This window comes from Ailuropoda melanoleuca, chromosome 10 (genome assembly GCF_002007445.2).
Source record: "Ailuropoda melanoleuca isolate Jingjing chromosome 10, ASM200744v2, whole genome shotgun sequence".
Taxonomy (NCBI): Eukaryota; Metazoa; Chordata; class Mammalia; order Carnivora; family Ursidae; genus Ailuropoda; species Ailuropoda melanoleuca.
Genome location: NC_048227.1, coordinates 89,128,623 through 89,142,135, shown reverse-complemented (window position 1 = coordinate 89,142,135; position 13,513 = coordinate 89,128,623). Strand labels below are relative to the sequence as shown.

The 13,513-nt window shown below is 40.0% G+C and overlaps 1 protein-coding gene across 5 annotated transcripts in view; it reads right to left on the bottom strand.

The window, feature by feature from the left end:
• UTRN (utrophin) overlaps window positions 1–13,513 on the bottom strand; it is a 426,951-nt gene that overhangs the window by 358,675 nt on the left and 54,763 nt on the right. Inside the window, exon 1 of one of the 5 annotated variants that reach the window (XM_034669250.1) lies at window positions 11,666–12,351. The exons of the other annotated variants lie outside the window; for them this stretch is intronic. Coding sequence (XP_034525141.1) covers window positions 11,666–11,675 — 10 coding nt within the window. The 5' untranslated portion in view covers window positions 11,676–12,351. Of the gene's footprint in view, window positions 1–11,665; window positions 12,352–13,513 lie in introns of those variants that run through there. 5 annotated transcript variants of the gene reach the window in all.

Below are 13,513 nucleotides of genomic sequence, written 5' to 3'. Positions count from 1 at the left end.
CACGTTATATTTAAACCCTGCAAGTTCTATTATTATGGGACACTGTCAATTACCATGTCTTAATCTGAAATCGCAAAGGACTGTTTGAGTAAAACACAATAATCTAAAACGATCTCAACAATGTTCAACTTGGATGCTATTAAAGGTCAAGCAAAGATGGGGCGCCTGGGTGGCTCAGTCGTTAAGCATCTGCATTCGGCTCAGGGCGTGTTCCTGGCGTTCCGGTATCAAGCCCCACATCAGGCTCCTCCACTGGGAGCCTGCTTCTTCCTCTCCCACTCCCCCTGCTTGTGTTCCCTCTCTCGCTGGCTGTCTCTCTCTCTGTCAAATAAATAAATAAAATCTTAAAAAAAAAAAAAAGGTCAAGCAAAGAAATTTAACACAGACTTGGTTACTGAGATATGACTTTTCAACCTCAAGAGGTGGATGGTAAAGCAACTCAAAAAAGGAGCAGTAGGGGAGAGGAGGCTGGGGGAAGGGCTAAATCAACAAAAACCATTACCAGAACCTTCAGATGGGGCAACACAAGTAAAGAAACAGAGGAAATGCTCGTCCTGACTAGTAATTACAGAAATTGAACATAAAACAATATGTGGAATTCACAACCGAATATTGGCTGGATCTCAAAGTTACTGAGGGCATCAAACTTAACACAGTCCTTCTAGAAAGCATTTAGTAATAGATGTCAGAAACCCTTGTCCCAGAAATTCTATTTCTAGGAACCTACCAGAAATAAATAACTGGAACAAAGAATGATACCAACAACAATTATAGTAATAGCAAATATTTACACAGCACTCACTAGAGCTGTGCCAGGCTGTTCTAAGTGTTTTATATCAGGAGTTCTCAACTGGGAATGGTTTTTGCCCCCTAGGAGACACTTGACAATGTTTGGAGACATTTTAATCAAAACTGGGGGATAGAGGCCAGGGATGCTGTGGGAACATGTACACTGCACAGGACAGCTCCCACAGCACAGATTTATCTGCCCAAAATGGTAAGAGGTCTGTGTCTGAGAAACCCTGCCTTGTATCTATTCACTCTTATAATCGTCATGACAACCGTAGGATATTTCTATTACCTCCATGTTACAGATCAATAAAGATAATTTTCACTCAACAATATCTATAATGTTGAAAAGCTAGGCATAAACTAAATACCAAAAAACAGGGAGACAGTTAAATAAATTACAGTAGAACGACCTAATAGAAGCTGAAAAATACCTACGAAATAATATGAAACTAAAATACCAGAATAAAAAATTAGGAGTACGATATAATTACAGTTATTTTAAGGTATGAATATAGAGACTAAATGAGAAGATAAGATATTAAAGTTACTACTGTGTTAACATGGTAGAAATAGGAATGAATTTTTTTTTCCTTTTTTCTAACATTCTTTGATACTACTCTGATTTTTAAAAGAAAAAACAACACTGGAGATAAGAAATTTGAAATTTTCTTTAAAGAATGTTTTTTTATGAAATAAGGAATACCTTATTTTATTTTATTTTAAGATTTATTTTTAAGTAATATCTACACCCAGTGGGGAGCTCGAACTTAAAGCCTTGAAATCAAGACCCACACGCTCTATTCCAGGCATGCCAGGAATGCCTTATCTCAACAACACAGGAGTTAACAAGCTGAGAAGATAGTTACTATCAAGAAATTAGAAGGATTTCCATGGAATAGAAATAAATGTTAGTGCTTTAAATTCTGAAGTTACAATACAACTGAATGTTCAGTGTAAGAATGAATAACCTATATTTTATATTTACCACTCTTTCAGTTATTTCATGGCTTACTATCACCTAAAGAGAATGAACAAAAAGATTCAAACTTAATTCAGCTAAGTCTGACTCATTTTAGCAACTCTATTATACATGGCAATTTAAGCAATTTTTAATGTATTAATAATTGTAACAATCCTAGTAGTAGTAACATTATTATTGTTGCCATTATTTCCAACATGCATTGAATGCCTCCTACATAGGAATACTACGTAATCTAATTCCACAACATCCATATGAAGTAAATGCTTTTACGATCCCTGTTTTTCAGCGGAGGTCAAAAACTCTAAAATTAAGCAACTTGCCCATGGCTCACGGGGTTAGTAAATGGAAGCCCCTGGATTGAAATTCAAGGCAGTCTGACTCCAAAGCCCCAAGTGTGCTTGGGGACAAGGTGGTGGTGAGGGAAAGATAGGCTCTACCCTTCCTCCACTCCATCAGCAATGGACTGATTATAGCTGATACATGGTTGTAAAACCCACCCTCTGAAGTACATTTACTAATTGTGTGGGTAGACCTAACAATGATTTAACCGATCTTTTATCTCATATTTAGGTATTTTTAAATTATTTTTTATAATACTCAATGGATATTGACAAATAAATGTTTGCCAAAAGTGCTGAGAGGATTCAAAGGAGAAAAAAATAAGGTTGTCAGAGTATCCGCCAGAAGCCACGTGATCAACGATTCTAACATGGGGGGATCTCAGTTGATCTTCATGTCCCACTGGATATTCAGTTCTTATGGATTCGGGGATTAAAAAATAAGTCTATATATTATCAACAGAAAAATGGATCTCTTAGATAAGTAACAGGACTATCTATGTAAACAACTTAAGCATCTACTTCCAAGAATGCTGAAGAGGAATGGATAGGAAGGTTAACTATAAAATATTTGTAGATATTAAATTGTTGGGCTTAAATGTCTCTACTCTAGTCTCACCTCCCCAGAGCATATACTATGAAATGAAGTCACTGAAAACAAAATGCTGTGATCTGCTGAGATCCCTGAAGCGCAGATTAACTTAACAAATAAGAGGGATCAGGATACTAATAACATATCATCATGAGGAAACGAGGGGAATTTGGCATAAGCCAAAGTAAAAGCTCCTACCCTGGCTGAGAGCTGTTATCAACTCAAAGCAGGCTACAGGGTGGTGGGAGGAAGCCCAGAGGAACAACTGGTCTCCAATTCCACACCTACAGGCTGTCCTCCCAGTCTCCAGTTTCAGGGCACTGAGATGTCAGGAAGATGGCAGGCAAGGAAAATAGAAAACATAATCTGTGGAAGGGTCCTTATGTATGTGCTCTGACAAACTGTGAGTAAATCTTATCATCCAAAGTAGAGCCTTATTTGCGATACATGTGGCGATTTCACTGGAGAAAAGAATCCTGGTGTGTCTTTCTTTGCTGTATGTTTTTAAATGTATCAGAAATAAATAACCGAAATGAAGGAGGACAACAATCATAATGACAGCAAATATTTCCATAGCACTCACGAGAGCAGTAACAGGCTGCTCTTAATGCTTTCTATCCGGGGCTTTCGACAAGGAGTGATCTTCTGAGACATGTGGCAATGTCAAGAGACATTTTTAAGGCATTTTAGACATTAGTGGGACTGATGGACATACTTACCAGCCGTCACCCTTTCTGATTAATTGGACATCAATCTGATAGGTTCTTGCCGTTCTCCTATGGGTTATTAAATATTTTAAATAGCAACTCTGCCTGAATATACTATAAATAGATAAAACAAATATCCTAACAAAACCTGAGGTGTTGATATTTTTATTATTTTCTATATTTTTATTACTATGAAGTACTTCAGATATATTAACCAAATGTTAGCCTTTGAAAATAACTTTCCCCTCCTCTAGATCCCAGAAGACTGACACCTGGAAAATGTGTTTCATAATCACAGGAAGTGGCCCTCTCCATTTGTGACTACACTTGCAACTGTGATTGCAGGTAAGAATTCAAACACAGGCCACCTGGGTGGCTCATTCAGTTAAACATCTGCCTTCGGCTTAGGACATGATCCCGGAGTCCTGGGATAGAGCCCCACAACAGGCTCCCTGCTCAGCATGGGTTGGGCTTTGTACAAGGGGAGTGGACAGGACAGGGAAGGCTATGTGAATTGGCTAGGGCCACCACAACAAGTTGGCTGTGCTTCTCCCTCTCCCTCTGCCTTTACCTGCCCCGCCCCCCACTCACATGTGCTCTCTCTCTCAAAAAAAATAAATAAATAAAATCTTAAAAAATATATATATTTCAAATGCAAAACCCTAACCTCAAGAAAAACTTGGTACATGTATTTCATCTCTTTTTTTTTTTTTTAAGATTTTATTTAGTTATTCAACAGAGATAGAGACAGCCAGCGAGAGAGGGAACACAAGCAGGGGGAGTGGGAGAGGAAGAAGCAGGCCCACAGCGGAGGAGCCTGATATGGGGCTCGATCCCATAACTCTGGGATCACGCCCTGAGCCGAAGGCAGACGCTCCAACCGCTGTGCCACCCAGGCGCCCCTTCATCTCTTAATCTACAAACTTTTAACAGTAACTCTTATGGAGGCCTTTGATTGATGAGATTACTAATAAGTTAATAATAACCATGGATCAATACTGGTCCATTAGTTGTGACACAGCATATGTAACACAGTAACGAAAGATGTAAATCAGGGAAGAAAGAAACCGGGTGAGGGATGTACAGGAACTCTCCATACTTTTTGCTTTTACATCTCTATAAATGTAAAACCGCCCTAAAATAAAAGTTTATTTCAAACAAGGTAAAAATAAAAATAATCACATACAGGATATTTTCTTGGGCAAGAAAATAAGAGAAGCTAATTCTGGTATATCCCTATTACATCTTCAGTTTCACATTCTGTTGATTTATAAAACAATAAAGAAAAGTGGTCGAGAATCATTTGCGTGGCTTTGACTGTGCTGGATTCCACATGCACACCTGCTTTCCATACATTTCTGAAGGAATTCTATCTCATTCATTGAACAACAACAACAACAAAAGAAATATCTGAGCCACAAAAATGTGCAAGAGCTGAGGTAGGTCTAAGGATTCCAAGACAAAGAAGCATAGGGCCTGTCTTCAAGGTCACAGTCTAAAGTTGAGGTCCTCAAGCATGCACAGTGGCCACTTGAAGAGATTAAAATGCAGGTCTTCATGGGGCGCCTGGGTGGCACGGCGGTTAAGCGTCTGCCTTCGGCTCAGGGCGTGATCCCGGCGTTATGGGATTGAGCCCCACATCAGGCTCCTCTGATATGAGCCTGCTTCTTCCTCTCCCACTCCACCTGCTTGTGTTCCCTCTCTCGCTGGCTGTCTCTACCTCTGTCAAATAAATAAATAAAATCTTTAAAAAAAATAAAAATAAAAAAAAAATAAAATGCAGGTCTTCAGGCCACATCCTACAGAGACAGACCACACTTTCAAAAATACTGATCTATAAAATCTGTGATAAATGCTGTGACAGATGAACACATCTAGGCATCACAGAATTCGATCCCAGGAGGGAAACTGTGGGAGCAGAGGAGTGGGGCACCCAACCCACACTTGAAGGTCAGGAAAGAATTCCTGGAAAAGAAGTGAATTGTTGATCACTTAATAGCAGAATAAACCTTGAGGTCACACCCTGCCTCTAGCGGGGATGGCACAGTACCAAGAACACGTGCAGTGCTTCTGGAAGTCACTGAACGGTGGCCACAAAGCCAGCAGCTGGAAAGCAGCAATGCACGTGCACCTACCTCGGGCTACTCCAGGGCTGCAGAAAGGGGCTTTGTCTTAATTCAGTGGGGTCTGACAAAATATGCAAACAGGATTCTAGAGCCCGAACAGTTGCTGCAGCCCAGAAAACCCTACTGGCTCTCCTCAACTGTGGAGCCATTTCACGGGGAAAAGCTTTTTCACCTCTTAATGGTTTGTCACTTTCAGCCTGTTAGAGGTTGCAAAATCTACTGCCATATTGACCCAGGTTGCTTGGCTCTGAGGCATTTTGCTCTGNTTTTTTTTTTTTTTTTTTTTTTTTTTTTTTTTTTTTTTGTCTTGTGTATAATCAGCACATCTCATTATTGTCACTGTGTTGATATTTAGCAATACTCCAGCCTGCTGCTGGATCTTCTGATTTACTGCCCTAGATCTAGAAACTGAATACCTAAGTGTGAACTAAGAAAACAGTCACTAGAAGAGGGACTAATGTGCTTCACAGATGTCCCTGCACTGCACACACCAAGGAACAAATGTCGACTGTCACCTCTGTGCAGTCTGTGGGGTATACGCAGTGGTTCTGGGCTACCAGTGAGGAGAATCGTGACATTGAAAACCAGACTTAAAACACCCCAGCAGCTACAACAGGACCCAGAAAACAGTAGATCTCCATAAATGTTCTTTCAATCGTTTATTTTGGGCTCCTTTTTTTTCTCACTTCTAATTCTTAAGAGGTGTGGCTCACTTGAGGTTGACAGAAAGTAAACACTACTTGATTTAAGAATCAAAGCAGATGAGAAATTTTAGAAAATTACAGAGAAATCAATGCTGACTTTCTTCCTAATACGAACCCACTATGATAAGAATTGTTCACCATGAAACACCAGGCACACACTACTTACTGAAGACTTCCAAGTTATTGGAAGTAAATGCCAATTCTTTATTTCAGTAATCAAGAGGTAGATATACCTTCAACACCATTTATTTTTATTTAGATTTTATTACTCTGAGAAATTTTGCAGCATGAAGCCCAGCAACAAATTCAGTGAATACACAGAATACAACCTCAAAGACTTTTTTTTTTTTTGGTAATAGTGCACAGTTCATTTAGCCACAAAGTTACTTCTTATCACAAAACATAAGATTCTCCTTGTAACAACAGAAGAAATAGGTAGGAAGGAGGTGGACAGATAAGAAGGATCCAGTGGAACTTGAGAATTGTTTTCTCATCCTACTTGCAAAATAGCCATAACCTCCCAGCTTAAAATCCATCACTATGAAATCCACCATGATTTTTTAAATTCATATAATCAAAGATACAGATGTAGTGAAGAGAAGGGCCATATGCACACCAATGTTTATAGCAGCATTGTCCACAATAGCTAAATCGTGGAAGGAGCCGAGATGCCCCTCAACAGATGACTGGATTAAGAAGCTGTGGTCGGGGCGCCTGGGTGGCACAGCGGTTAAGCGTCTGCCTTCGGCTCAGGGCGTGATCCCGGCGTTCTGGGATCGAGCCCCACATCAGGCTCCTCTGCTATGAGCCTGCTTCTTCCTCTCCCATTCCCCCTGCTTGTGTTCCCTCTCTCACTGTCTTTCTCTGTCTCTGTCAACTAAATAAATAAAATCTTTAAAAAAAAAAAAAAAAGAAAGAAGCTGTGGTCCATATATACAATGGAATATTACTCAGCTATAAGAAAGAACGAATTCTCAACATTTGCTGCAACATGGACGGCACTGGAGCAGATAATGCTAAGTGAAATAAGTCAAGCAGAGAAAGACAATTATCATATGATTTCTCTCATCTATGGAACATAAGAACTAGGATGATCGGTAGGGGAAGAAAGGGATAAAGAAAGGGGGGGTAATCAGAAGGGGGAATGAAACATGAGACTATGGACTATGAGAAACAAACTGAGGACTTCAGAGGGGAGGGGGGTGGGGGAATGGGATAGACTGGTGATGGGTGGTAAGGAGGGCACGTATTGCATGGTGCACTGGGTGTTATACGCAACTAATGAATCATGGAACTTTACATCAAGAACCAGGGATGTACTGTATGGTGACTGACATAATATAATAAAAAATCATTAAAAAAAAATCTACATACTGTGCTCCATTTGTAGAGATTCTGATTTTGTAGATCTGAGGTAGAGAAAGGGCATGTGTATTTTATTAAAAAAACAAAAGAACAAAAACGGGGCACCTGGGTGGCTCAGTAGGTTGAATGTACAACTCTTGGTTTCAGCTCAGGTCATGATCTCGTGGGCTGTGGGCTCGAGCCCCACGATGTGTCTGCTTGAAAGATTCTCTCCCTCTGCCCCTCCCCCATAAGTAAATAAATCTTTAAAAAAGCAAAAAAAAAAAAATTCATATAATCAAAGATAGAATGGAACAATTGTTTTAAAGAATTTGCATGGCAGAGATAAAATATAGTATGAATTTTCATTTCATGATGTCTTTCTCCTCTAGTCCCAAACGTCCCATAAATCACACACACACACACACACATACACACACACAAACTATACTTTTCCTTTTCCGGCTGTGACACTAGTTATTCTGAGTTTGCCATTAAATATTTATTAAAAACTAACTAAACAGTTCTCCAAGCAATGTCAGATACCAGATTGCATGGGTGGGTTGGAGTTATCTAGAGAGAAAGTGAATCTGCTGGGGAAATAAATTTCTGCTGTCAAACACAATCCAGGAGCTACTAACACCAGAAAGGGAGTTACTCTGTAAGCATAGAAACAGAAGCTAAAGACACAGAATTCCAGACTAGAACAAGAAAACAGGCCAGGTCAAAGCCAGGAGACTCACTCTGGCAGCAGGTTCCCAGCTAGGGGCTGGCTGGGCCAGGAGAAAAAGGTCAGGATTGGTGTGACAGGAGGAGCTGTCTCTAAGAGGGCCAAGAAGATTGCAATCTGATGAGGCATTTCCATTGATGTTATGCAAGTGACCTGGAAGAATTTGTGCGAGATGCCTATCTTACAACCTCCGTGCATTCCAGCCTCTCACAGTATCTGGATCAGTGGCATTAAACTGAAATCTATCATGTTTCCAGACCATTATGACAGTTCTCCTCTATTTGGAGAAACAGTCCTCTCTGCAGACTAAATAACGCTTTTTTATATAAGGTACCAAAAGGCAAATAGGTCGTACAGTACAGAATCATACGGGAGGCTGTGTGCCCTTTTGCTTTGCTTGCCTTGCTTGCTTGCAAACAATAAAAACCTTTCTGAACAAATGAAAGTGAACTTTGAAACCAGCAAAACATTTTGGGCACCTTGCCACAAAGATATTCTCCAAGCAACTGCAGGCCATCTGCTGTCATGTATAGCTCTATATTTCTTGCCACGGACTGGATCTGCAGTTAAATGAATCTGTCATAGAATTATGGCCTTGATGCTTTGATGTGAAAAAATCACTAACTAGATCTAGATCGAAGGATGAGGACAAACTGGTCAATTTTCAGTAGGATGATGCATATGGGACCTCATTGAAAGTCATGTCTTATCTTTATTTATTAACTAAGCTGTATTCATTTTTCCTGGATTAACTTGAAAGGCTCTACTAACAAAAACAGCCACCATTTACTATAATCCTTCCTGCAATTTGCCAAGTAGCGTGCAAGGGATTTTACATGGATACACCTTTAAAGACTCACAACAGCCCCATTATCACCATTTTGCAAGTGAGGAAACAGACCCAGGATGCAGGATGGCTGGGATTCAACTGCAAGTCCAACTCCACAGCCTCTTCCCAAGTGTATCGTGCTCCACAAATTACATGGAAAAATGAGCATTCTATAGATACCCCTCGGATTCACCATCCCAAGGAAAGCAATGTATCGGTAGAGGAAAATGTAATAAAATACTGAAGGCACCTAAAGAATCCCCAGTCTCAGCACAATCGGGGATGATGATGACAGCTGCAACGCCAGTCAGAAGAGAAAGAAAATACAGAATCTAAATCCAAAGACTCAAACCTCTATCCCAGACAGCCAGAAATCACTTCTGTCTTTTAAGCCGGAAGTTAACCATCTTCAAACTCAAAAGAAATTCAGGTCATTCAAAATCTGCCATTTTGGAGGAATTTCCTTCAGAATCAGTAAGTTTTAAAAAAGAGATCCAAACAACAGAAAAAAAGGGGGGGAGGGTGCAATGTATGGAAGGGCAACACACTGAAGAATTTGTCTAAAGAGCCATTAAACATATGTAGGGAAGTTCAATTTCACAAAAAAAAGAAATGCAAGTTCGAGCACCTGCATGGCTCAGTCGGTTGAGCACTGGACTCTTGATTTAGCCTCAGGTCATGATCTACAGGCCACGCAATGCAGCCCCGAGTGGGGCTCCATGCTGAGCGTGGGACCTGCTTAAGATTCTCTCTCTCCTTCTCCATCTGCCCCTCCCCCCCCACTCGCTCACACACGCTCTCTCCCTCTCTCTCTCAAAAAAAAAAAAAAGAAAAAAAGAAATACAAATTCATTTATATACTACTTTTCATCTCCACACTTCAAGGACAGCAACTTAAGAGTAGACACTTAGCTGCCCCCAGCAATTACTCAAATGAACTAAGATATATGTACACATTTCATTATTTCTAACTTTTTTTTTTTTTTAATGGGATGCTACTAATGCTGGATGGTTCCAACTTTGGTTCAAAAAGAAAAACCACACTGCTTGTGGGAACTTAGATATAAAGCTGCACATTTGTATATTCATAGGAAAAGGTGTGGCGGGACAAACAAAACTATTAACAATGGCTATGGGGGGGGGAGAGAGAATGACAATTTTCTACTCTGTATAATGTTTATTCTGCAATGAGTTTTTTTTTTTTTTTTGGAAAGAAGCTGATTACTTAAGGTTTTTTTTTTAAGGTATTTAAATACATTATTAAAAATTACTTTTGGGATCAAAAATTTCTTACAACGAAATACCTAACTTGACAGCCACCCTCACAGAGAGCCATACTTACTTTTGCCCAGTTCACAGTCCAAGTTTCAATCCTGTGGTTTAGACAGAACAACTGACCTGTGTTCCTTTAGTCCCAGACTAAAATTTCACTTTGACACAATGGTAAAACTAGGCTATGACTCACCTTCCTCTGCAGAACAATGAAAGTTCTAGTTCGGTGGGAAAAAACTACTTGAGATGCCAGTTCACTGAACTGTTCAAATCAAGGGCAAAATATTGAGGCAGGATCGAGCGAGTCACTGCACCCAGATCCTATCTAGTGCTCCTACCAGTCCTTGCTCCTACCAGTCTTTTAGCTGGCCCTCCCATTAAATCTGGAATTTGCAAATGGTTAGAGTAGGAAGCACCTGGTGCCCTCTAAATAAGGGTCAAAGAACCCAACTGTAACATGCAATGGATCCAGGACCCATGTCATGAGCATACCTTTTAGTAATGCCAAGGAAAAACACAACTAAAATGATGACAGAGTGCACTGCGTCAGCTTAAATATATTTTAAGTATCATAATGAACAAAATATTTGTTTTCCTATTCCTAGACTCTAGGTACTAGATAAAGCCCATTATCAGCAGACTAGATTTTTATAAGTTTTATAGAACTTATTCTTTTTATTTACCTTGAATGTTACTATAGTTTGCAAGGTGCTTTAAATGCCCCCTGGGGAATATGAATGGTTTGGAGACCTAGCTCATTGGATCAGTGACTTACACAGTCAGTCGTAAGGGGAACTGAGACCAGGGTCCATACCTTGAATGGCTGTTCAATACCATATTAGTTACACATATCATCTTCCCCCAAAATTCTTTTGTTTCAAACAAGTCACTCTGTTCACCCTTCTTCTTCCAATTTAACAATTTTCTCTCTCACCTCTGCAAATTATATTCCACCTGGTCTTCCCAACCACCAATGCATTTTCTTTATAAACATTAAGATCAGCTAAAAATTCACAAGGCCTGAGAAATTTTCCCAGACAAACTTCACTACACTCTGATGCAATCAACTGGCAGGTCAGGAAGCCCTTAAGATCTGGCAAAGATAAACATACTCCTTCCTTTCAAACTAGTCCTTCCAGGTCCTTGCAGAGAACCTCCTGGTACTGTCCCCCACCAGCCCCACCTCCACATTCCCACATACAGACATGCCAGCCCCTGATGAAATTCTTATTCCAAAGTTCTCAACCTGCCTTGCTTCATGAAGACACTGCCAACTGGGAGGCTTGTCTCTTGAGAGGGCTGCTCAATGGGCCCCAAGGTTAGCCGGTTCCCCCGTGATCTCTTCCAGGAGCTTCTTCCTAGATGACAGCTGATATTTGGAGGATTTCACAGTCTAATATAACATACTCTCCTACATCAGCACCAACAGGAAACGAAGAGATCCAACCCTCTTCCAGCCTTCCTGTTGCTCAGAGGAATTGATTCGTTCATTCCACAAGGAGATACTAAGCCTTTCCTGCAATGTCAGGCACACGGTGAAGTGCTGGGTACAATGGTCACAAAGTTTCCTTCTTTCCCTCTTCATGGAGCTTTCAGTCTTATAGGGAACAAGTAACATACCTTGTGCTTCTCCCCCTTGAATCTACAGTAGAATCACTCAGAGGGTTTTTGAAAAGCTACAAAGTCAAGGCCGCAGCCTGCTTACATCAGAACCTCTGGCCATGGGGCTTCAACACTGGTGATTCTAACATGGAGCCAAGGTTGAGGATATTTTAACTAATCCATCCAAAAAGGAAACAGCTGGCATAGAGTCCTGTCAGCCAACAAGGAGGCAGGAAGGATGGTGAGAAAAGCTGGGCCTCCCAGCAGTGGCTTCCTGAGCAAGGCGATTTCTAGACATATATCATCTGTGTCTACAGGTCGTAGAATGGCACCAAATAATTTTTTATTTCACATTTTCAAGACTTTTTTTAAACTTTGGTCTCCCTTAATTAGATTTTTTTTTTTAAGATTTTATTTATTTAGTTGACAGAGATAGAGACAGCCAGCGAGAGGGGGAACACAAGCAGGGGGAGTGGGAGAGGAAGAAGCCGGCTCCTAGCAGAGGAGCCTGATGCAGGGCTCAATCCCAGAACGCCGGGATCACGCCCTGAGCCAAAGGCAGACGCTTAATGACTGCGCCACCCAGGCGCCCGTAATTAGATTATTTTTAACACTTGATCATGTGTACACAGACATCAAGATTAAGAAAAGGAATGTCACAAAAGTTTTGGGTTAACACTGTAAGATAAAAAAAGATTCTGTATCAAAGAAAGATAGATGACAGAGAGATTTGGTGATATGGAGATTTGGATTTCAGCTTACTCAGTTTTTCCCTGTTGTATCTCAGTGGATGGCTGGGAGGCAAATACACTGGGGTCCCCATTTCAGATCACACCACAGAACAAAGGATCGGCAACTTCAAAAATAACACTGACTGGCTGATTTTGAGCAAATACATATCTAAAATTCACTCCACTTTATACCTTGTTTTTTATTATTCCCTTTAAATTCTACAACGGTCATTTGCATATCAGCTCTGTATTGTCAAAAGTTTAATGCAAAAAACTTATGGTTTCATTCTTTCTACTTTACTTGAGGTCTGTAAATAAAGGACTCATCCAAAGAAAAAAAAAAAAGAATTCATCCCAAAGTTTAATCTATTATGGAGACTGCTCTAGAAGCCAAAAAAAAGGCCGTATATTGCAATGAAATACAACATCCATTAAAAATGCAATTTTTTTGTATCTTCATTTCTAACAAGATGACTAGAGATCTACCCAGCAGATACAAGGAAATATTCAGTTAATCAAAAACCAATGAGAAGAGAGCCTAGACCTTTGTGGATTTTGAAATCAAGTACACATTGGTTTGCTATTTTTATTAAAAGAACATGCCCTGAAAAAACTTTTGTAATGTTTTCAATATTCCTAAAGCCCTTGGACTGATCAGAGGGCAGGAAAGAATGCTATCTAAATGGACCAAAATTCATATTTAAAGCTTCAGTCTACTCACTTTGAAATGTGCTTACTATTTAAAGATTTGTTTGTATTTTTCTC